The sequence below is a fragment of the Lissotriton vulgaris genome, chromosome 5 (genome assembly GCF_964263255.1).
Source record: "Lissotriton vulgaris chromosome 5, aLisVul1.2, whole genome shotgun sequence".
NCBI classification, from domain to species: Eukaryota; Metazoa; Chordata; class Amphibia; order Caudata; family Salamandridae; genus Lissotriton; species Lissotriton vulgaris.
Window position 1 is genome coordinate 1903346300 of NC_141693.1, and position 25321 is coordinate 1903371620.

The window sequence follows — 25321 nt, forward strand, 5'->3', positions numbered from 1 at the left end:
TCATCCAATTTTCGGCCAAATACGGTAGATAGACATGGCCCACGCTCAGTAACAGCTCAGCCCTTGATCAGCGTTCCTCCGCACAGCGGTGTCAATCCGCCATCTTTGACCCCGCATTAGCAGATTGCCCGAAAGCAAGCATTCCAAATGCAAAAGCTTTACATCCGAGATGGATTCAATGGGCTAACTCTCTTGCTGCAACAGACGTTGAATACGTCTTTGACCCCTTCTTGAAAACTCAAGAATTCCTACAATACGAATACGAATGTCCTCTGCCGACCGAAGTTCTGCCTCTAGAACATTACAGCTGTATAATCTATAAAGACGGATCAGCACAGCCCACAATCGGGGGTAAACAAGTCTATGGTGCTGCTTGCGCATTTGTTAAAGGTCGCTTGCGCGAAGGCAAATTTAGACCTATGGTCACAAAAACTCCATCACTCGGAGACTGTACAGCTCAGCGAGCTGAACTACTGGCTTTCAAGATGGCGCTTGAAAATACCGATTGCGAATTCCCCACACTCATAGTGTGAGATTCATATTTCTGCGTTGAATCTTACAACGAAAATTTGCAGAACTGGGTTAAAAACGGGTTAAAAAATTCGAAAGGTGGCACAATTAAGCATAAAACGCTTTGGGAAGAAATAGTTCTTTTAAAGAAAGTACTACAAAAGACTCACGTGATTCATACACTGAGTCATCAGCGTGATGGCGTTCCCTTTGCAGGGAATTCATTGGCTGATGAAGCCGCGAAGGCAGCTGTGCAAACGGCTTCCGTAGCTACAATCGCTCGCGCAAAAAGAGTAATAGACGGTGAAACGTTACTAGCAGTAAAAGCCTCAATGGAAGGCAATCATGCAGCGTTACCTCTAAACTATCCACTCGGTAACACATACATAATTGATGCAAACTCCATTCCTTTTGCTCAAATCCATGGAGTGGGGGACAGAGTAATTCCAAACAGGAACCAGAGAGCTGCTTTGGTACACAAAGCGCATATGGGAGAGGGTCTGAGACCTCACAGGATCTTAGAATCTCTAATAGAATTAGAAGAGATGTACTGGTGGCCAGGAATGAGTGTGCAAGTTTACGAATTTGGAATAAACTGTGATACCTGTTACAGATATCATAGATTTGACAACCACCAGATACCTGACTACAGTGTAGCCGCCCAGTACAGATACCTTTGTTAGACAGCATTATACTATCTACACGCAGACGTCACCATGGACAGATGCGGTCCCACAACTACTAGGACAGGATTTATTTGGATGTTGCCCCAGCGCTTGGCTGACGCCAGAAATGATATAAAGGATTTGCGAGTCTTTATCGGCACATTCGCAATCGGCACGCTACATTCTGACCAGGGTCCTGCTTTTAGCTCTCGAGCTTACAAAGAGGCCATGGCTAGCTTGGGCGTTGTATTGCGGTATTCTAGTCCCTTCCATCCTGAGGGTAATACGGTAGTGGAAAGCAAAAACCGTGACATAAAGCAATCCATAACAGCTAAGGTATTAGGTTCGGGTGATGGGTAGGTCAAACATCTGCTAAGTGTCCAACGTAGTCTTAATAATCTGCCAAGAAATTCTCTGGGTGGAATCACTCCATATGAACTACTATTTGGTACTAGAGTTATAATTGAAGACCTCGATTGTCAGACTTCAGTGGTGGAAGAAAAACCCTTTGATGTCAATGATCATTTGGCTGTTTTACAGGACTTAAATGAAACAATAAGAAGTCTGAGTAACACAACACAGAAGCCAACGACCACTGAAGAAAAACCACCTGTCCCAGCAAGGCCTGTCTGGATTCCAAAGATTGGGGCTCTAGTCAGGGAAAAGATTGCGGTAAAGAAGGAATTTGGGCCTTCTTACAGAAAAGCAGTACCTGTCTTGGCAATCCAAGGAACGAGATCAGTAGTACTACCGCCCCTTGCCGGTAAAAGGGAGAACAGAGTTGTCAAACCCCAAATGGGGCCAATAATAAGTAGTAGGCCCAGTGGACTCCCAAGATGTAGCAGAAGACCAAATCTCGCTACTATCCAAGAGGTTCAAACCGAAAGACTTATCACCTTTGATAAACCTGCAGTAAGAAAAGAAGGACTATGCAACAAAGCCATGGAACTTGTGCCTCTTGAGACCCAAATAACAGTTCATCAAGAAACACTTGTCTACAATGATGTAGGCTCTGACTATACCAATATGACAAAGGAAGAAGCAACTCCAAAGATTAATAATGCAATTCCAACAATTGACAACTTTGATACCTTCTCTGAGGATCCCAGTGAACCTAAAGAAACGCCAGCAAATAAAACTTTCAAAGAAAAAATAACATAACTCTTTTATCAACTTGAAAAAACATCTGGTTTCACCATGGATTGAATTTCGGATTGTGTTAGCTGTACTTTTCCTTCTACTCTGGCGCATTCTGGTTTTAGGTTTGGGAAAAATGATAGATGGAAAATACAGTACAATGGACACAGCAAGTCAGAAAATAAACTTGGTCCTAAAACCTCACAAATCATCCCATTGTGAAAAAAGAGACCTGTCATCAGTAAACATCCCAGCTGTTCCTATACCTGGTGGTATAGCATGGGACAAAACTGATTATGACATCTATGGCCCGGTGGAGCTGCTGAAGATTCCACACCAGTTCATGGTTTCTTTGAGTGACTTTGTATCACCGAGCACATTTTCTGATGATTGGGGCTTTGAGACTATTAATAATATGATGTCAGATTTAGAAATGTCTGCAAAATTTACAGAACATGAATACTTAGAAGGTTCATCAGATTATGAACAAATGTATTGTTTTAATCATTATGGTCACCATTATTTGCATAAATCTGGAAGCCCTAGGAATGTTTTTACATATAAATAATGGGAACATTGTCCAACGCCGCCAAAGGGCAGCTCAAAAACATTTTATGAAAAGTTTCCGTACTTCTCAGGGTTTAATGTTACAAATCCAGAAACCTTTTATTTCAAAAATATAAATAAGACAGGAATGAAAACAATGTTGACCAATACTAAACAAATGTATTCTGCAAACTTTAATGCTCAGCTACATTAGGTTTCGACTTTTGGAAAGACAACATTGAGACAAAAACTGTCTGGGGCACGAAAGAATGGCAGGTGCAAGGTTTAGAAGCCTTGTTCAGAGCCTGCATTATACCAGAACAAATAATGTTTTTAAATGACACTTTTCAACAGACTTCTTGTCTTGGCCTGGCTAAGATAAAAGATTTAAATAAACCGTCTATACATAAACCCACATCTGAGAGTAATGATACTACAGAAAAGGAGGGAGATGTACCATATATTTTAACACACAACAGAACTAATCCTGATTGGAGAAATGGTTAATGTGGCCCACAGACACTAATAACTGTCATGATAGATTCCTGAACAAAAACACAGGGGTTCAAAATGAACAGGCCAGTTCAAAGAAATTCCCAGAGACAACATCCAGGGATAGTAACAACATACAGTGTAGGAAAACTATGCCTTGAGTGGCTACAGACATCCACACTTCCAGAAATTAAACAACACTCATCTTTACTTAAAGAAGGCAATGATTTGAAAGATTTCTTAATGGGGCCTTGCAAACCACGTCAAAAATGTGTCATATACGCCGGTATATATGCTGCGTACAACGAAGCTTGGAAAATAACGCAAATAGAAACTTCAGAAAGAATACGAGAAATTGATTGTATTAATTTAGAGAAAGCTCTCTCTGTAGTGGACAATGGGTTAACGACTCTGTCCTACAGAATATATTCATTGGACAGCATTGTATTCTCTGCAATTGACATAATGGAACAGGACTTGCTATTGTTACATCATGGCCAGTCTCAATTACGTTCTATAATGCAGTTAGGCTGGACGTTGCAAAATTTTCATTCAGGCTACGTGCCATGGCGTCTAATCAACCCAAGGTCATTGTTTGCTGTATTTACCCTTACAGATAAACAAATCTCTTTGGCACAAAGAGGAGCAGACTATACGGTGCTGAGTATTGAAAAACTGGAAAGATTACCATTGACAGTTGCTGAGAAGCCTATCATTGAATGGATAATACATGGCACCATTACGATACCAGTGACGATTTTTCAATTTCAGTATTGTCTACAGCATATACCAGCGGGCCTGTATGAAAGGTTGGGTAAAGAATACATTAAGTCGACCTGGACTTTACCTTACACACACAAATGTTGGAATAAGGGAAAGGAGGTATTCCTTAGTGGTAAAAATGGTAAGAACTCACTATGTGGTACACTTTTGTGCCAGGGTATTAATTTACATGGAGCCTGTGAAGGTTCTGCAAATAACCTCTCTTGCCACCTGCACGGTACACCCTCCACAGTGATAGAACCACTTTTCAGGCAGCTATCCAATTTGATTTGATTTGATTTGATTTAAGAATGTATAAAGCGCAACGAATGCCCGGAGGCATCTTGGCGCTGACACTAAAGAAATCGACGTCAGAACAAATGCATGTGTGTTAACATCTGTTTGAAAAAAACACGTTTTTAAAGATTTTCTGAACATAATGAGGTTCGGACTACTTTTGATCGAGATGAGTAGGCTGTTCCAGACTTTCGTCACTCTTACCAAGAAACATCTGCCGCCCCAACAAACTTGTATGTATCTAGGTGCTTGCAATAGCTTGTGGCTGACCGATCTAAGATTCCTCATAGGAGCATAATATTTTATTCTAGAGGTCAGATAGAGTGGACCTCTGCCATGAAGTGCATTAAATGTGATGCATAATGCCTTGAAAGCTATTCTTTTTCTAACAGGCAGCCAGTGGAGTGACACCAGTCGATGAGCGACTGATTCATGTCTGGGGATATTCAGGATTCATCTGGCTGCCGCATTCTGCAAACGTTGAAGCTTGCTTAAATATTGCTTTTAGGCGCCAAGGTACAGTGCATTGCCATAGTCCAATTTGGATATTGCAAGGGCAATTACCACTGTTTTCAATGAATCTGGGGGAATAAATGCTTGAATCTTTCTGATCAGCTTGAGAGTGGCCCAAAACCTTGCTGTGAGAGCATTGATCTGACTATTAAATGTTAGCCGATCGTCAAAAATCACCCCAAAATTTCTGACTTTAGAAACAGGTTGGGGACATTCACCCAGCTCAGAGGGCCACCATGTAGGCGACCAACCCAGAGGGATAATTCCCAAGAGTAGGACCTCTGTCTTGCTACCATTCATTTTCAGACAGTTTGCTTGCATCCAGCTATTCACCTTTGACATACAGGTGTTAAAACGATCTGCCATCTCGTTTTCGTTGTCGGCGATTGACACCACAATTTGAGTGTCATCGGCATAGCTGATTGCAGAAAAGCCATACTGTCTGATTAAGGCAGCTAAAGGGCCACATATACATTGAAGAGCGTAGGGCTCAAGGATGATCCTTGAGGCACTCCGCAATGTAACTTAAACATTTGAAAGCTGGTACCTCCTACTTCTACTCTGAACGATCTTTCAGTCAGATAAGATAGAAGTAGTTCTAGTGACAAGCTGTGCACGCCCAGCTCAGACAGTCTAGAGATAAGGATATTGTGATTGACTGTGTCGAAGGCCGCCGAAAGATCTAACAATATCAAGGCGGCCTCCCCCCCTCCATCCAAAGACTGCCTGAGCTCCTCACTAGCAGTCACCAGGACCGATTCAGTCCTGTACCCTTCTCTGAATCCGTTCTGGGAATGGTCCAGCAGATTCTTTGAGGAGATGAAGGTGGAAAGTTGAATATTAAGTATTTTCTCTAGGACCTTAGCACAGAACGGAATTCTACAGATAGGACGATAGTTGTTGACATCGTCAGTGCTCAGGTGAGGTTTTTTTAGCAAAGGAAGCACAGATGCTCCTTTCCATGCCAATGGAAACTTTCCGTGCTGTATAATTCCCCTAAATATATTCATTACATGAGTGCTGAACTCTTCAGCAAACAGATGATAGATCTTGGGGGGGGCAAGAGTCAGAGGGGGCTCCTGATTTAATTTCTTTAATAGTTTGTAGGATTTGGTCCCTGCTGAGTGGGGTGAAAGAGAAAATCTGAGTTTCTGTTATGGGGAGGCGTTAACATTGAACTCAGTAAGAGTGTTGCAGAAAGTATCATAGATTACTTGCACTTTATCAACAAAAGCCTGACTTAAAATATTACAGAAATCAGCATTATTACTCGGAATCCCTTTCTCGGGGATTTTAGCTAATTTTTTGACCGTCTTAAAGAGTTCTGTACTCGAGTTATTGGCTACTGCGATCTTGTCTGAGTAGTATCTACTTTTTTCCTCCTTGATCAATTTTTTATATGAAGACAGAGACTGTGCATATTTCTTTTTTAATTCTATACTATAGTTTGATCTCCATTGTTTTTCTGTCCTTCAGCACAATTGTTTGTGAAGCCTTAAAGTCTCTGAGAACCAATGGCAGCTACGTTATGCTCAATGATCACAGTGGTTGTGGCATGTTGCCAGGAAAACTTTATCTCGTTAGTGTGTCACCCAGTGTCACTTGTTGTATGCAAGTATTGTATTCAAAGAGCAAGACAGACAGTGGGACGGCATTATGGCATTCACTGAATTTCTCTTCTATACTAATTGATACTTTAAGCAGAATGAAAGTCATTCTTTTGCAAAAGACTGTGCCACTGACCTCGTCTAGAGAACGTATGATCTGCAAGTTGCAAGGACTTCTGCAGAGATACATGCCTTATTGAGGGTGAGATACGAGGAACAACAGGCACACAGGTACCATCTGATATGAACATTGATAATGCGGCACTTGGCGCTGATGGCAGTGCTCCTCATCTGTGCACATTTGATCTACTTGATGAAATAGTTCCACTTTCACCCACTGAGGTAGACGATTTTTTTTTGCCAGCCTAGACGATCTGATGTTTTCGCCTGACACCGAGAATAACTCTTGATTCATGCACAGAGAGTTCCCTGAACTCTGAAATTCGGCCTTCACGTTTTCAAAACAATAACTTCTAACTTTCGAAACTCTATTTTTCAAACAATTGCATTTTTTTCTCTCCCCAAAAACATAGACATTTTGGCACAGACTAATCTGCTTAAAGTAGAACTATTCTTAGAGAACAAGAAATTCTTTTTTGAACAGTTCCTAGAGGAAATATTTGGCCTTGTCCTCAATACTATAAATATTGACATGCTATGTTATATTATGAAATAGTCTCGACCTTTTGTTCTGTATTTAAGAGCTATTTTCATAAATGTAATTACATGGTTCATTCAGTTTGCATTTCAGATATGATACTTTATGCTTAGAATGACATCATTTTTCTTAAAATACGTACAGTAGAAATGCTCAAATGTTTTCATGTACAACCATTTCAAGTGCATTTTATGTATTTTGGGGTGGGATTGTAAACACATGCCTTAGATATGTTCAGTGCTTATACATTTAGTTTATTGAACTTACTATCATGGAGTGGGTGTAGTAAATGAATCTAGGACCCTAGTGTAATTTTCCCGATTCATGCCCTTATATAGGTATAAATTATCCGATCCTTATATAGGCATAAGAATCATTACCATATTTAGACTGAGCCTATGCAGCCCAAATACGGCATGGCTACTTCCACTAGGTTCCGAGAATCAACAACGATTTCTTCGAAAAACCCGCCTTCAGCAGCTAGGGACTTCCCCTCGCCTGAATACTAATTTATCTAGGAAATCATGGAGTTTTCACAGAACTGGGTCTTTGAGTGACGTTATTAAGTCCAATCCTACGTCAAACTCGGCACCTTCAAAGTATAAATATGCCTAGATTTGCCCAGACAAACACACAGTTGTTTGGAGCAGATCGACTAACCACTTGCCCGACGCCCTGCAGCAGCAAGTGCCGAAGGAAGCCGACCCTCCAGCTGACGCACTGAGAAACGCTGTCTTTTCTCCTGCCGAGAAATCCAGCTCCAGTGTTTCCAGGCTACCCTTGCGGGTTGCTGGGAAATCGAGTCCTGAGAGAGAGATACAAGACCTCCTTCATTCTAAACCAAGGTACGGAGATGATTAGTGCCTTAGAGAATGCTTGGATAGATCCTTGGCAGAGAAATACTAAACTTAAGCTACTCCTCACTTACTTCTTCCCTTGTACTAGACTTAGGTTAGGTACACCGGGGTAGGCGTATTTTAGAAGCACCAGTTGAGTACTTTTAGTCATTATTTTATTACTGTATGTATGTATTTTATGCGTTTTAGGCAACTTATGGCTTAAGAACCATATCATGCTTTTTCAGTACTACTTTATAATACTTTTCGTATTATATGCCTTGTACTTTATAACCAGTATTACAATTGTGGCAGTACATTTCTTATGCTTGAGAAAGAAGACTGTTCAATAAATACCTTTTATTGAAAACGCCCGTCTCTCTATTTTCTCAGCACCTCTGGTGAAACTAAGCATGCACGATTGACTGAGTAAAATAGCTATCTATTGTTTCTGCGACTCTAGAGATTGATTTCTTATTCTTGGGAAACAAAGTTGTCATGTTTATGCGGTTGTCAGAAACAAATCCCTTCTTGTTTATTCGAGAAAGTTTCTAGTGACCTCTGAGCTAGCTGGCACTCACAATTAAGTTTAATACATACGATAGCGACTTAGTCGACCTTAGTCCTACGTCTAATCTGTAGTATATGATATTCCAATGCGCAGAGCCTATTGGGAATATAGGAACTACACCACACCTTCTCCCAGCAACCCCCCTCCCACCTTACCTCCCTGAAGCTGAATTCAACTCCCCTCCCTATAAAAGCTTGCCTGATAAAGTGCAGATCCCTCCCCCGCCATTCAAATGACATCTGGCTTTCCCTGGAAACCCACTCCTGGGACATGATGTTCCTTACCAAAACTTGGACCAAAGACCATTCTAATCCTGACCTCATCCTAGCTATTCCAACTGGCTATCAAATTATGGGGCTAAACAGTCCGAAGACGAGCCAGGAGGAGTAGCATTGGTCTGTTGCTCAAGCTGGGAAATCTTGTACAGGAAACTCCCTAACGAAGGGCTTTTAGAAGCCATGTATTTTTGCATTACGTAGGCCCCAAACCTTGTGATAGCCGGCATATTGATTTACAGACCCCACCCAACTCCCCTACTAATCACATCCTTGAACTTTATAATGCAGTGGCTGATCTCTCGCTCAAATATATCCATTTCATGATCCTAGAGATTTCAACGTTCAACTTGATGACATCCACTGCACCAAGGCCCGTCAACTGGTCGAAACTTTGGATGGCCTAAATCTGACTCAGCTGGTCAAGGGCCCCAAGCACTCAGCCGGGGACACATTAGACCTGATTTTCACAAACAATCCCAACCTGACCTCAGCCCCCCAGGACCACTTACCTGGTCTGATCATTTCCTAATCCCTTTCAGCCTGCTAAACCTTCATGTACCTCATGTCCGCCCCATAACCTGGAGAGCAGAAGGAAGTGGTTTCAAATCACTACTAACAACATGTCCCCTCCATAAATTTTAATAGCTGGCTAACCTCCACTCTAGACATGGTTGCGCCCCTCAAATACACCAACACTTGTCGGAAAAACCCATTAGCCCCTTGGTTCACTTCTGCACTTCAGGCAGTGAAAATTCACTGTAAGAAACTGGAACGGAGCTGGCGGTCATCCTATGACCCCACAGCTAAATTTGAATATAGAGCTGCACTCAAAAATGTCCACAAACTCAAAACGCTCTACGATGAGAGAATATTTTACTAAGAAAATCCACTCTGCAGGTAATTTGGCTAAAACTCTCTTCAAAATCTTGAAAGATTTTACCAACCCTATTGCCACAATGATTGCAGTGCGCCCTACCGTTGACCTCTGTAACAGCCTATCACATTTTTTTCAGGACAACATTTGTGAATTCTACTCAATGTTTGTCCTTCCACTACAGCCCATAGCCCTAACTACTTATCTGGCCAGCAAAGATGTTATGACCTTCTTCTGTCCCACCTCTTTTGATACCTTGGCTTCCGGTTCACTCCACAAACTGTTAACGTGCAAATCCGGCTCCCCCAATGATCCCTGTCCGGCTCAGCTCTTCAACACCGTAGCCCCTCTTATCAATACTCCATTAAACCAGATCTGGAATGCCTCCCTTGAATCTGGTACCTTCCCCTCACTTTCGAAAGTGGAAACAGGCCCTTTTAGTGCCTATTTTTTTAAACGGATGCCGACCCCATGGTATATAAAAATTACAGACCAATTCCTCTTCTACCCACACCAGCTAAAATCCTCACTAAATTAGTTGAGAACAACTTTCCAGCCATTTGGAATCCCATAACCTTTTCATGACTCTCAGTCCGGCCTCAGATCTGGCTACAGACTGAGACCGCTCTCCTTGAAGTCTCTGAGACTATCCGTGAATGCATGGATTCAGGCATGGCATCCATGCTAGTGCTCCTTGACCTGTCCACTGCATTCGATACGGTCTCCTACTCTACCCTTCTAGATAGACTAAACCATCTAGGGATTCAAGGCACACCCCTGTCTTGGATCCGGTCCTATCCGAGCAGCCGGACCCAACAAGTTTCCCTCCCTCCTTTTGTCTCCGACGAAAAACCCTTGCTATATGGGGTCCCCGAAGGCTCTGCCTTGAGATCTCTCCTTTTCAATGTCTATATCTCCCCCCTTGCGGCATTGGTTGAATCTTGTGGGGTGAGGGTGATCTCCTACGCCGATGATACCCAACTGGTATTTTCCTTTGATAACCACTCTGAGGTGGCCTTCTCTAGCTTTAGACTTTGCCTGAGCAACATCTTGGCATGGATGGCACTGAATACCCTTAAGCTAAATAAACCTAGATGCTTTTCTTCAAACACAAATTCTCCCCTGCCCCGTCACTCTGGTGGCCACAAGAGATGAACCCCCCTCCCAAACCTGTGGACCCGGCTAGGAACCTTCCAGTTTGACAACGAGCTGTCATGTAAAACTCAAATTAGACAGATGTCCTCCTCCTGTTTTAAGAAGCTCCATATGCTTCGTAAATTTCTACACTTCCTCCCCTTAGAGCAGGGGTCTTCAAACTGTGGGGCGTGACCCCCAGGGGGGCCGTGGAGTGATGCAAAGGGGGTCGCGCCTTCACAGTGTCACTTCTCCCCTGGCCTCCAGGGCTTCAGCCCCCCTCCTCCCCCATCCTGTGTCTCAGCCCGGGCTGCTGCAGTGCATCTCGCGCTCCTGGGGCCTCGGCTGGGCAGTGTCTTAAGTCTTATCTCCAGCCGAGTTTTTCACAGGTCTTTAAAGACCATTAGCATCCTTACATGCCTTTGTTAACTGATTACCAAAGCTTAGTTTTTTTATGGTTCCAGTACCCCCTGTGCCCCCACTCTGCCTATTCCTTACATTTGTATTTTTACACTTACTGCTGTAGTGTGAGAATGCATTCAATGAAAATAAATATAAAGTTGGGTTCCCAAAAGAAACATGCCTGCTATGTGTTTAAAGATCCTGCAGAGACCTGCTCTTGACACTAAATTGAGTTATAAATAAAAAAGTATGTATTAATTAGTTATGTGACTTTTCTGTCTTTATTCTCTTTAATTATTAGTCATGGATCATTGAGGCATCCCTAGACCACAATTAAAAGTGCTTTCTATTTATATTTGCTGTTCTAAGTATTCACAGATAAGTGCAAAAAATACAGCTGTAGGTGACTGCTTATTTCTGGGCCATCAAAATAATGAGCTGGTAACCCTAATCATTAGACTGGAAGTTTGTTGCAGGAAAAGCACATTATTTATTTCCTCCACCCTCGAAACCTGATTAATGCCATTATAGCAATAGTTTAACTTATATCTGAAACCCTACGCTTCAAGTTTCTGCGAATGCACCCTGCTTTCCAGCAACTCACTTCTCATTCTCGCCTTCACTTTCACGTTCACCCTGCACTCCCAGCGATCACAATGCACTCATAGCGTTCACCATGCACTCACAGCGATCACCATGCACTCATACTGATCACCATGCACTCACACTGATCACCATGCACTCACACCATTCACCCGCTCACCCTGCACTCAGTGGTCACAATGCACTCACACTGATCACAGTGCACTCACACTGATCGCCATGCACTCACAACATTCACCCACTCACTCTGCACTCACACTGATCACCATGCACTCACAACATTCACCCTCTCACCCTGCTCTCACAGTGATCACTCTGCACTAAAAATGTGCTTGCATTGTTCACTCTGTACCTCACCCTGCAGTCACACGAGCACACTTCTCATCCTGCACTCATGTGACACTTTAATCACCTGTCCCCCCTCACAGCTCAATCTGTAGCTCACTCAAACAAGGCCATCACTAACCATGCACTAATTCGACCCACTCTGCACTTACAGCCGAACCCAAATTCATATGGTCACCTCACTCACCCTGCAGTCACTCCTTTTACCCTACTCTCACACTGTTGCATTGCTCACCGTGCAGTCACATGGGCACTCTTGTCACCCACACAGTGCAGAAGGTTAAAGTGCCTGGTACAAAGAAGATGTACCATGCACATCACAGAACAGAGTGTGAGTAAACTATGAGTAGCGCTATAAAAATATGAAATGTTTGTCAGACAGGTGCTATAGAGAGATGAGGTGTAATGTTGGTGAGTGGTAGTGAGGGAATTCATGGAGAAGGTGGAAAGACTGTTGCACTGTGTGCAACCAGTGCTAGGGCCAGCCCTGGCTGGGAGTGTTAACTCCCCCCCGAAGTTCAGGTCTAGTGAATCCCCTGCTTCGGCCTATTATTATTTATATTTGTAGTGCGCTACTGTTACCAAAAGGTGTCATGGGGCTAATAACCATCTGCCTGCAATGTGAGAGAGGGATCCGGGGTTGGGAGAGGAGAGAAGAGAGGGATGGAAAGAAGGGGGTGAGAGGAAAGGGGCATGGGTAAACTGCTTAACTCTGCACAAGACTGCCAGGGTTTGAAGGGACCCTTGCTGCTCCCGGCCATGGCCAGGTGAGCTTCTAATGTGGCAGCGCGTATTCCTGTGGATTGGGAGGCCCTTCACAGAGGTTGACTAGACATCTTTCTGATGTTAATTGCTGTATTTTGGTTATAAACTGGTACTGATGGGGTGAAATCTTTCCTCAGTATTACTGTGTTTAAAAAAATTCTAAATAATAAAACAATACTACCCCAAAATACGCAGCATCACAAAACATTATTTACATTTTCTACTCACACAATTTAGTCAAGCCTGTTGCATAATTTGGTCCTCACCTTCCTCATAACCTAGAGGTTTAGAAATTTTTGTCAGGAGGGGGTCCTTACGCTTGAAAATGTTGACAGGGGGGTCTCGGCATCCAAAAGTTTGAAGACCTCTGCCTTAGAGTCCTGCTGGACCATTGTCCATGCTCTAATTACCTCCCATCTTGACTATGCTAACAGTCTTTATCTTGGAGCACCTGCCTACTTGCCTAGGCGCCTACAGATTGTTCAAAACGCAGCAGCCAGAATACTTTGCAAAATTCCTTTCCACCACCCAAACTATCCCCAGCTAAATAAGCTCCACTGGCTTCAGGGTGACCAAACGGATTGCATTTAAGGCTCTTACCTTGGCTTTCAGGGCTGTCCAGATCTAACCATCTCCGTGTCTTTGCTACACCCCGCTTCTGTGGGTCCAGAACGGGTGGCAGAGCTTTTGCAGTGATCACCTCCCAACTTTGGAACACACTACCACATTTCCTTTGCTCCTCTGAGTCAGAACTCATATTTTGATGTGCCTTAAAGACCTGACTGTTCACCTGCCCTTAGTGCTCCACTGTGTACCTTCCTTCTGCTGTCTGTCTCAGTGCTGGGACACGCCCGGGGTAGCTGTGCACTATAAAAAATCCCCCCCAAAAAATAATAATAATATCTACGCAGAGCCGGATGGCCCCTGGCTGCTTGGGTTTTGGTGCGATCACCAGCGGGGAGACCCACGGGTTGGAAACCAATACCTTCTCGATGACGCCTTGGCTTTCCAGGTCTTGTAGCTTTTTCTCCACAAGGGGGCAGAGATGAAAAGGGACGCGTCAGTGTCTGAGTGCCGCAGGTTTGATGGCCTTGTCAATGTGCAGGGTGACTTGGTGGTCTTTAAGCTTCCCAAGACCTTAAAATAGTTGGGGGAAGTCTTTCAGCATGTCCTCCGCATGTGTGTAATGGATTTGTTTTGTGAAGAACACCAGCTCCAAATCTTCTGCGGTGTGGCACCCAAGCAGTGTTCCCTTATGGCCCTCGATAATATGGAATTTGGTCTGACAGTGTGGCCCGCGCTGGTCACGTGAGCCTCGATCGTGCCCATGAGTGGTAGGGGCTAAGTACCCCCGTACATGTAGATCCTTGCTGAGCTAGAGGTGAGTGGTGGGCGAGGCAATAGTTTCTCATACTGGTTCGAGGCCATGACATTCTCTGAGGCTCCGGTGTCGATTAGGGCTGAACCGGGATGTCCTTGATGTGCACTCTGCACATAGGTGGGGAACGTCTCTGGCAACCAGAGCAGCGTCCAGCAAATGAGATTACAAAGATGCGTTTTCATCATCCTCAAAGTGGGCGGTGGCCCCTTATGCAAGCTGTGCCTCCGCACTGGGAGTTTACTCCAGTGCCAGAAGACGTAGGGCTGTGGTGCGTCCTCTTTATGTGCCTCTTCTTATTAGCCCTCTTCCTCCGCGGCAGACACTTGCATAAGGATTGATTTTGCCACATTTGGAGCATGTCTGTCCTCTTGCTGGGTGCTGTTCTGATGGTTTGCGGTCAAACCTGCAATATCTATATTTTCTATGTGGTTTCCCAGCTGTTTCACCGTGTCCACTGTCTCCTCCTTGATGGGGGTTGCTCTTGGGGCTGAGGTAGCAGGGGTGCTTCAAATGCTGCAAGCTTCCATTTCCTCCGCCCGGCTGTTGGGACAGTTCGTTGGAGCGTGCAATGATAAGGATCTCATATAGGGACATCTCAGGTTGGCAGAGTGTTTGGCGCCTTAGTGTGACAGATTTGCACACCTGTATAATTTGCGTGCAGATCTCTTCTCATTGGGCAATGTTCCTGCATGTGCGTGCGCGTGTCCCCAATCTGGCATAGAACATGTCTATCGACTCCGCTTCCGTCTGCTTGGCTTGACGCAGCTTGAAATGCTCACAGTCTGGATTCATTTGGGGGTCTAAATACCTGTTGAGGGCAGTAATTGTCACTTTGTAGTCATCGTTTTCCCCTGTGTCCTAAAGAGTTCATAGCATTCGTTGTCCCCAAAGTACATCAGGAGCAAGCACTTTATGGCCCCATCCGTCTCCCTCATGCCTAGGAAGTAGTGGTTGAGGCATCCAAGCCATAGCCTCCACTGAGGTGCAGCTGTTGCAGGATCGGTGTGCTGGCTGAAGGGGAGTATCAGAGTGGCAGAGGCATGCGTGTGCGGTACAGGTAGTGCTTGAGCAAGTACAGGCTGTTGAGGAGGTGGGGGTACCCCATTGGTGTTGTCCGGTGGGTTGTAGGCGCTCTACGGACAGGGTACTGTGGAGGTGGGTTCTGAATGCTTGTGTGGGGCTTTGCCAATATCGTACTCACTCAGGTGTGACTGGCCATTACAGGTGTGTACTTATGCTGTATCTGTGAAGAACGCCACCCCTGCACTGCTTGCCCGGGTGCACATGTTTGGGAGGTATGTCTTCTTCCTTGCTCAGCACAGAGCATACTTGAGAGAGAGAGGTGGAGGCACTCTTTCTCTGCTTAGCTTTTATCTCTCTCTTTTTATTGCTTCAATAGTCTTTTGTTGTCTTTGGTCCACTGTGCCTTAGTCTTCCCAGGTGGTTTGTGGAGCGTGAGGAAGTCAGCTGTTGAGTCGTGACGGCCGGCAGCCTGGGAATCCTACCTTGAGGAGAGTGCTGGAAGCAGCAGGACTGGTGCAGTAGATGGCTATGCCCCCTGGATTTGCACGTTGCGATGTCTCCTAGAGAGAGAGAGACCGCTGCAGTAGACTTGTACACAGGTCTGGGCCTACTGGGCCTGATGGAGAGCAGGGAGCAACCGCAGGTTGGGGTAGGGGTCCCCGGAGGCCAGGTGTGAGTGCTGCCTGGTCCCCACAGCCATTAAGGAGGATGTGTATCAGCAGAGGGGGCAGGATCTTCAGGCCCGGAGCAGCAAGCAGGCGTTGCCCTGAAGACTCAGGTGCAGGAGAGCGGGGAGAGCTGTTGTTCGGGGCAAGGGTCCATTTCTCCCTAGTCGCCAGTGTGAGAGCCAAGGTCGGATAACAACACGGCCTAGCTACTGCATTTTACAATAACGAGGCATGCACTACTTTTGCTCTCTCGGCTAGTGGTCACATGCAACCCTAGCCCATTTATTTATACCCTCTGGCCAAGCCTGGCCACGATGGGTGAATGTTGATACATTTTAAGGGAGAGGCTGGGTGGCTCTCTACAGGCAGGTCAAAGTAGGGCCTGGCTGACACACAGGACAGTGACAGAGACCCCACAAACAAGTAATATAGAGTCAGTGTAGGAGAGAAAACACTGAGCAGCTTTTTCTGAGAACAGCAGAGTTACTGTCTTTAACACACATGACTGCAACTTACCAAACAGTGGACGGTGATCACCCCCACCAAATATACAGGATAAATACACTCCAGTGCAGGACAGTGAAGCCCACCCTGATTACAGGATAAATACACTCCAAAGAAGGAAAGTGACCCCCCCAAAATACAGGAGAAACACACACCAATGCAGGACAATGACCCCGCAAGAATAGACAGTGCACCCCCTAAAGGGCAGTCCCCCCCCCACAAAAATATTCAGGATCCAGACCCACCCAAAAAAGACTCAACCCCCCTCAATAATGGAACTGCACCCCTTGCCTCTGCCAGTGTTCTCCCCTCATCGGCTGAGGGTCTCTTCTCCCCTTATCTGCTGAGGGTCATTTCTACTCTCACTCCCACCCTGTCACCGGCAGGATCCGCAGGGCCCCTGGATTCCTCCCTCCATCGCGGGAACCTGGATAGAAGTAGGGCCGCAGGGTGAGGGGGAAGGAGTCCTGAGAGAAGGTGAAGAGCAAAGACTGTGCATCCACATTGTACACAGAAAACCTGCCAGCCTCATAGTCCAGGAAGAAACCCACAGCCCTGGGAGTCACACGCGGAGTCAGGATGGTGGGCGTGGAGGTGAGAGCTTTGTATTCACCATATCTGAAACACACTGTCCAATATCCATTCTCTGGTGTTCGTGTGATCGCCGCCTTCCTGTTCACCATCTCATCACACACCCCCAGGGTCCAGGCCGTTTTGTCCCCCACCTCCACCTCCCAGTAATGCCTCCCAGAGCTCAGCCTCTCTCTCCCCAGGACAATTACATATTCAGTGAATCTCTGGGGCGTGTCGGGCAGATATTGCTTTATGTCTCCGCATCTCACGCTCCTTCCGTCCTCAAATAGGATGAGCAAGGGATTCGCAGTGTCCGGATCCAGGGTCACCGCAGCTGCAAAACAGAGAGAAGCAGATACCAGAGGTCACCAACCAATGACAGGAGAGATCAGTACTTGACATTTCAACTTCATACAAAAAGCATCTAAACCTGAAACCCTTCTTCAACACTTCCTACCTAAAAACAGCAATCCAGGCACTAGTCGTCTCCAGACTAGAATATGGATGCTCTACTCTTGCGGGTCTACCCAAGAACTCTCTGGCCCCATTGAAAACCAACTTAAGCTGGCCTGCATTACTCACAAGGCTTTATACTCCAATTCCCCTGCATTTCTCGTACAGAAACTTGTGATATCTGGAGGAGCCAGAAACTCCCGATCTGCCAGGGACCTTTTGCTCCAACCAGCACACTTCCAGAATAAAAGAACAACAATCGGGCCTTCTCTGGGGCCGCTCCAAGAATATGGAACTCTCTGTGCCCGTAATTAGAAGACCTCCAACTTTAGCACTCTTTAAAAAGGAGACCAAAACTTTCCTAATGTGCAAATTCCTCGCCTAACGATCACATTACAGTAACCTCAGAGACCTGATCTATCCACCATTACGTCATTACTCATGGCTTTTCCGGATGATACCTTCACAGCACTTTTGGGCATCCCACCCAAGAGTTGAGACTGTGTGTTGTCTTGTATAGTATATCTACCTGTTTCTATCCCAAATATATCCAGGACTTGAGACCGCTTGTTTTCCTTGTATATTGTATCTACCTGTTTTTATCCCAGTGCTACCCTCTCCTCCTAAGTGTTTTGCATACCACCAGTGAATCCTGTAAAGCGCTCTGATACGCTCAAGCTTCTGGTTCGTGCTCTATAAAACTTGAAATTAAATAAATAATATATATAAATTAATAAACAAACATGGCAAATCCGGACTTTCTGCCCTTCTGTGCCATACATGTGAGTTACCAGGACCTGGTGTGAACTCTGTGCCATACCTGGAAGGTGGAACTCTTGATACCTGAGTGGCCTCCTCTCTCCTCGCCTCCCACCCCCTGTCTCTGACCCACACCAGAGCCGTCAGCAGTGCCTCTCCTCTCTCCTCGTCCGCCTGTCTGCCTCTGACCCTCACCTGAGATGTCCAAAGGGCCTCACCCATCTCCATTGCTCCTCTGTCCCTGACCCTTACCAGAGCCATCTGTAGGACCTCGCCCCTCTCCTCACTTGTGTTTTATATCCTTGATTCCATCACCCCACCCTTCCTCACTCCTGGAATCTGATGCAGCCTTGGATTGACATGACGGGCAATCGACCGATGGGCCCTATGGGTAAAGCTCATTGGTGGGACGATTTTTGGAGACCATCAAGGTCTCCAACTCCACTGCAAAGGTACATCACCAAAAGCATTTGCATACATATAAAGAGCCTAACCTGTTGCACATTAAGGTCAGGATGCTGCACTGTGAGGGGCAGAATTACAATGGACTGTTGTGGCTGTAACAGCATGAGGTGTGTCTGCCTTCCTGCTCTCTCCAGGTGTGACAGTGACTTCAAGGATCTACTGATGGGAAGCTATTAGCACTTGCTTCACAGGGGACTGGTGCTGGGGAGAGGACTAGAGAAGCTGGTGAGGGCAAGCAAGGAGGCTCTTCATTTATTTGTCTCTCTCTCCCCTGCATGGAAAAGTAATTTCCATACAAAGTAGCTGATAAAAAGACTCAGGCAGAAGAATCGTTGAGTAGCCTTTATTCTCTACTGCTCCTCTCTCCACCAGTGAAGCACCACATCACAACATTCTAAAGCAGCCTCCTCAGAACTGGAAGGTGCCAACTAGAAGCGCAGGGCAGGGGAGTGGAATGTACCAAGTTGGCAACATATGACAGGGGCATTGATTGATGGAATTAGAGCATGTTCATAAATAACAATATAAGAGTGTCAAAGAATATATATATGCGTTACTGATAAACCAGAAGAACTAGGTTATAACACATCTTCCCCCCTTAAAATAACCAGGATAAGGAAAGTAAAGTCTAAACATAAACAGCACACTGTTCCAAGAACAAGGGAGGAGTTATTTGTACATAATAAAGTCTTTGTGCCATTCTGGTGTTTTGCGTGTTCTTTGGGTATGGGTAGGGGTGGTTGGCTGTGATGATACTGGGGAATCCTGTTGAGATGAGTTTTGTTCTCGTTGTGACCTGACCAACCTGTCCATACTCCACATTTGGTCATTGTCCTAAATTAAGGTGTTGCCTCTTACTTCTGTTATGCACATGGGTTTTGAGAATTTACTCTCAGGATTACTTCTCCTGGGATTTTTGATGCAAACCCAGTCTCCTATTTTCCATTCCTGCCCTTTGGTACCATGTTTGGAGTCATAGTGGTCTTTGTATTTGCTCTGGTGAATTTGGATTTTGTCCTTGAACGCTTGCATGTCCTTTGCTATGTGGGACCCCCCTCCTAGCCAGTTGGGGAAGAACTTAGTACAAGGTTTCCTTCCTCTTAGAGCTGAAAAAGGGGAAATTCCTGTGACTTGATTTGGGGTGGTGTGGTAGGCCCACAGCATATCTTGTAGTGCCAGATCAATGTGGATATTGTTGCTACTTGCTAGTTGGATGCATCCTTTGACCACGCGGTTCATTCTTTCCACTAGTCCATTTGCCCTGGGGCAATATAGTGGTGATTTTATATGTGTTATGTTTAACAAGTTCAGGAATTCTGTCATGGCATGAGATATAAACTGTACTCCATGATCTGTGACAATTGTGGCTGGGAAGCCCTCCGTAGCAAAGGTTTCTCTGAAACATTGAATTACCGTAGCAGTAGTTACTTGAGTGACCATCTTGACCACAGTCCAGTGAGAATGGTAATCTACTAGGACCAATGCAAATTGCTTAGTTACCCTAGGAAGATTAAGAGGACCCATTATGTCTAGAGCAATTTTCCCCCAAGGTTTGCTTGGTACTGGAATAGAAACGATGGGAGCCTTCCTAGTTATCTTGGACTTATCGCTGTTGGCACACGCATAGGCAAAGTTTTACTTTCTCTTCAACTAGTGAGTCCATGTTGAGGAACCAGTATCGTTCGCGTAATTTAGCTTTGGTTAGGCTTCTTCCCAAGTGCCCTTCGTGAACCAGATCAATTATTTTATCTTTGATAGCTTCAGGGGGAATGATCTTGTCCTTCCTAAATAACATGCCTTTTCTATGTTAAGTTCATGCCGCACCTCCCAGAACTTCTTTATGTTCTTGCTTACTAGGTCTTTTGAATCAGGCCACCCATATAAAGTGTAAGCTAAGAGTTGTGTCAAGGTATCGTCCAAGTCCATGCAATTCGACCATTCTTGGGAAGAGATGGTGGCAAGGGTGACTTGAAAGATGGGGCATTCACTTATGTCAAACTGTTCTTCTTTCTGTAGTGGACTTCTAGACAGGAAACCGGCTGCAGAGTTTTGTATTCCAGGCACATATTCAACTTTGAAGCAGTATTCTTCCAATCCCAGAATCCATTTTGCTATGCGGGGTGTGTTGCAAGAATTGTTTTTCGGGTTGAACGTAAAAACTAATGGTTTGTGATCGGTGCGTATGCAGAATTGTAAGTCCCCACAGAAAAAACTTGAAGTGTTTCACCCCCCAGAAACAAGCTAATGCTTCCCTTTCCACTACTGAGTAGTTCAGTTCTGCTTTGGTCAAAGAACGTGAGGCGAATGCTACAATTCTTTCCTTTCCATCAATCTTTTGTGATAGGGTAGCTCCCAAGCCTTTCCCGCTAGCGTGTTGAGAATAGTTTTGCGGTTGTGTTCGAAATTACAAAGATATGGTGCCAAAAGTATGCTTTCTTTTACTCTTGAAAATGACGTTTGATGTTCTTCCAATCAATTGAAATGAACATTTTTCTCTGTGAGATCTCCAAGTTTGGCAGTGAGTTCTGCAAAGTGACCGACATATTTTGCCATGTATTCAGCCAGCCTCAGGAAGGATTTAAGTTCTTCTTTATTGGTGGGTGCTGGGGCTTCTTTGACTGCTTCAACAAGACAGAGCTTTGGTTTGAATCCATCTCTTGAAATGCAGTGTCCCAGGTATTCCACTGACTCCACTCCTAACTGACATTTCTCTTTTTTTAGTGTGAGACCGGCCTCCATGAACTTCTGCAGTGCTTGTTTCAAGATCTTGTCATGTTCTTCAACACTTGCACCATAAATTAGAACATCATCCTGTAAACATAGCATTTTTTGCATATCCTCTAGAATGTGCTGCATAATTTTCTGAAAGATGGCTGCCGTCGAAGCCACCCCTCTAGGAACATGAAGGTTCATAGAGGGGTGGTAAATGCCATGAGTTTCCTTGAATCAGGGTGCGACTCCACCTGATGATAGGCCATGGAGAGATCCAGAACGCTGAAATGCGTAGCATTCCCATAGTGCTCAACATCTCATGCTGTTGTTTAAATCTCGTAAGTCAATGAACATCCTGATGTCTTGACTATTGTTCTTCTTCACGATCACAATGGGGGCCACCCATTCTGAGCAATCCACTGTTTGAATGATGTTCAACTCCTTCAGCCTGGTTATCTCTTTCTTTAATGGTTCCCACATCAGGTGAGGAATCGGTCTAGTTTTGTGAACCACAGGACAGGCATTGTGCTTCAATTAAATTTTATGTTGGAAGTTTCTGAGTAGCCCTAACTTTTCAGTGAATACTTAAGGGAATTCCTTGACAATGTGTTCACTATTATTTGCAGGGTTGGTGAATAACACTTGCTTTGGATCGTTGGGGTCGACCTTGATTCCTAATTCTTTTTGGTGTTGCCACCCCAACAAGTTAGAACCATTTTCCACCACATAGACTTTGCCAACTGTGGAACGGTTCTTGAAAGAAATGATTGACTTGAACATTCCCCTCATGGGAATGGGGTCCCTGTTGTAACCACAGGGGGCTATATCAGCCTTGGAGAGTTTATTTTGATCATGACCTGTTAAAGATTTAAAGTCAGAGTAATTCACCAGGGTAAAAGGAGAAGAAGAATCTGCAAACATTTTCAAGTTTTTCACTTCAATGTTTACTTTGCATTCAGGATATTTCCTTTCATCAGCTCCTATTTCGTTGACTTGCAGAATTATCTTCTTCACTTGCGGTCTATCATCACTTGGTTTGTTGCTCCAGGTTTTCACTTGCGTTCTATCATCACTTGGTTTGTTGCTCCAAGTTTTCCTTGGGAAGCATCCACACACCCTGGATAGGTGCCCTCTCTTGTTGCATTTCCTGCACCATGCGGATATTGCTTGACAATTAGGATAATTAGCCAAGTGGTTGTTGCTCCCACAACAATAACATTTTACTTTTATACTCTCCTGGTCCCCAGCATGGTTTTGCCCGTGGTCTTTCTTTGATTTGTAGGGATTGTTTCTTATTTTGCAGATTTCAGATTCCTCTTGTATGATAACTACTTCTGCTACTTTTTCACTGGAGTCAGTGTTTATTTCTTTAATACAAATGTTTGTATGTTCAATGGATTTAGCTATTTTAATAGTTTCCTGGAGATCCGGTTGCTTTTGTAACAACTTCTTTTGAATTTCTTTGTTGTTTGTGCAACGTACTAACTGGTCTCTTATTAAAGAATCATTTAAGTCCTGGAACTCGCACAGCTTACTGAGACCCCTGAGTATTGCAACGTAAGTGGAAATGCTTTCCTGTTTTCCCTGAATGTGACTGAAGAACTTATGTCTTTCTAGAACCACACTCACCTTGTCTCAAAAATGAATGCGTAACTCAATTAGCGAAATGTTGTATGCGTCGTTGTCTTCATCCTCTATTTCTGGTTCTCGGAGTGACTCAAACACTTTCCTACCAGTGGGGCCTAAGTTGTGCAATAAAATATGTTGCTTCCTGAATGCACAAAATTTCTCCCCTCCAATGGCCACCAGGTATGACTCAAAAACCTTCTCCAATTTTTCCAACGGAATACTCGGTTCCCCAAATTCATTTCGAAAAGGCGCTGGTTGTGACATGCGGGCAGCTGCCATGGCGAATACCGAGATAGAAGAGGGGTAAGGTGATCCAGGGAAAGGATGCCCAAAGAGGAAGGAGGAACTTACTGTGCCTTAAAGCAGGAGCACGTTAAAGGAGCAAAACAAGATAAGTTTCCTTCAGGTAGGCTGTAATCATAGCTAAGGACCTAATACAGAGGTAGCATGGCCACAATAGAATTGTATCCCCAATTGAAAGAAATGTTAGTGTACTTCAAATGACTGTTATAACCTGTAATTATTCACTTGCATTATACATTGAATTTACACTGTGTAGTAAATAAAGCTTCAATCAGTATAACATCTATGCACACATGAATATTCAATCAATTGAATTTATACTGTGTGGTAAATAAAGCTTCATTCAGTATAACATCTATGCACAAATGAATAATCAATAAACTGATGTCGACACGCTGAGAAACTAGGTGAGCGTGCCACCGGGAAGATCGGCAGACAAATACCTTCAAATTGCTTGTGCGAATACAGGTGTGTGTGTCACCGCAGTAGATGAGCAAGTTAAAGTTACTGACACGCATATGGAGTGCGTATCTCCGATGGAGTTCCCTGAAAGATTTAATGACTTTTAAAAAGGTCGGGGAATGGGTGTGCATGTCACCGCAATAAATGCGCCAGCTTCCAGATATTGACCCGCAAGAGGAGTGCAGATCTTCGAGCAACGCTACAACAAGGGATTAATTATCGGTTCTAATGCGGCTGGGGCGCCGCAGGTAGCATCAGACACGGCGGTTCAGTTAGGGACCGCAATGTGCAGCTGCCGTGAGGAAACACCACAAGTACTTGGACTGGCCCCTGAAAGAATGGCTGCCGCTGAGGATTTGTCGAGGTCTGGTGCGCCTGAGCTCCTTTGAAGGAGCGAGGTGCCGCCGAGCTGCTTTGATGTGAGGAGAATCCCACCAAGGAGCCAGAGTCGGAGGCACGTATGAGGCAGGGAAGTCGCTTTGGAGAAAAGGCGGCTTGTCGCTATGAAGACAGCGTGGCTGAGGTGATGCAGAGGAGGCAAGCTGAGGTGAAGAGTCGGAAACACAGCTTAGACAGGGAAGCAGCTCTGGAGTCACTGCGGCTGGCCGCTGAGAAGGCAGCGTGACGGAGGTGGCTAGCTGAGGTGACACTAATGGAGTGGGTGAGTTCTAGCCTATTGTACTTTTAAAAGTTGATGCCGCTAAGAGGGCAACGCGGCTGGTCGCTGAAATGCAGTGTGGCAGGGATGTTGCAAGAAGGCAATTAAGAGGAGGTTCGATAAAGTCAAAAGAGGTGCTCTTATAAGGGAATGGCGAAATAAATAATGTTAGAATAAACCCAGGATAGTACAGGATATTCCACGATGAGGAAGGGAGACGTGAAGAAGATCACCAGCCAAATCCCAAAAAGTACTTAAACGAGACCTCAACGGCAAGTTTGAAGAAGAAGAAAATGAAATCATCCCAATAAGCTTGCTTGTAGACGTGGAAGGAAATTATTCCACAACTTGGCAAAGTGGTATGAAGAAATAGAGTTGATGGTGGAGTTAAATCAGAAGGTTAGGAGCAGGAACCATCTGTCCCCTTTCACAGATCGTCGCCACTGATAAAAATACTCCAGGCAGAAGAATAGTTGAGTAGCCTTTATTCTCTACTGCTCCTCTCTCAACCAGTGAAGCACCACATCACAACATTCTAAAGCAGCCTCCTCAGAACTGGAAGGTGCCAACTAGAAGTTCAGGGGAGTGGAATGTACCAAGTTGGCAACATATGACAGTGGCATTGATTGATGGAATTAGAGCATGTTTATAAAGAGTGTCAAAGAATATATATATATGCATTACTGATAAACCAGAAGAACTAGGTTATAACAGTAGTCTCTGCTGTTCTCCTTTG

At 44.7% G+C, this 25321-nt stretch overlaps 1 protein-coding gene across 1 annotated transcript in view; it reads right to left on the reverse strand.

Moving 5' to 3' along the window:
* Nucleotides 1–16933: 16933 nt before the first annotated feature.
* LOC147717679 (butyrophilin subfamily 1 member A1-like) overlaps nt 16934–25321 on the reverse strand; it is a 748390-nt gene continuing 740002 nt past the window's right edge. The window contains exon 9 of the mRNA XM_086919872.1: nt 16934–17478. Within this exon, the coding sequence (XP_086775998.1) occupies nt 16934–17478 (545 nt within the window). The remainder of the gene's footprint in view (nt 17479–25321) is intronic.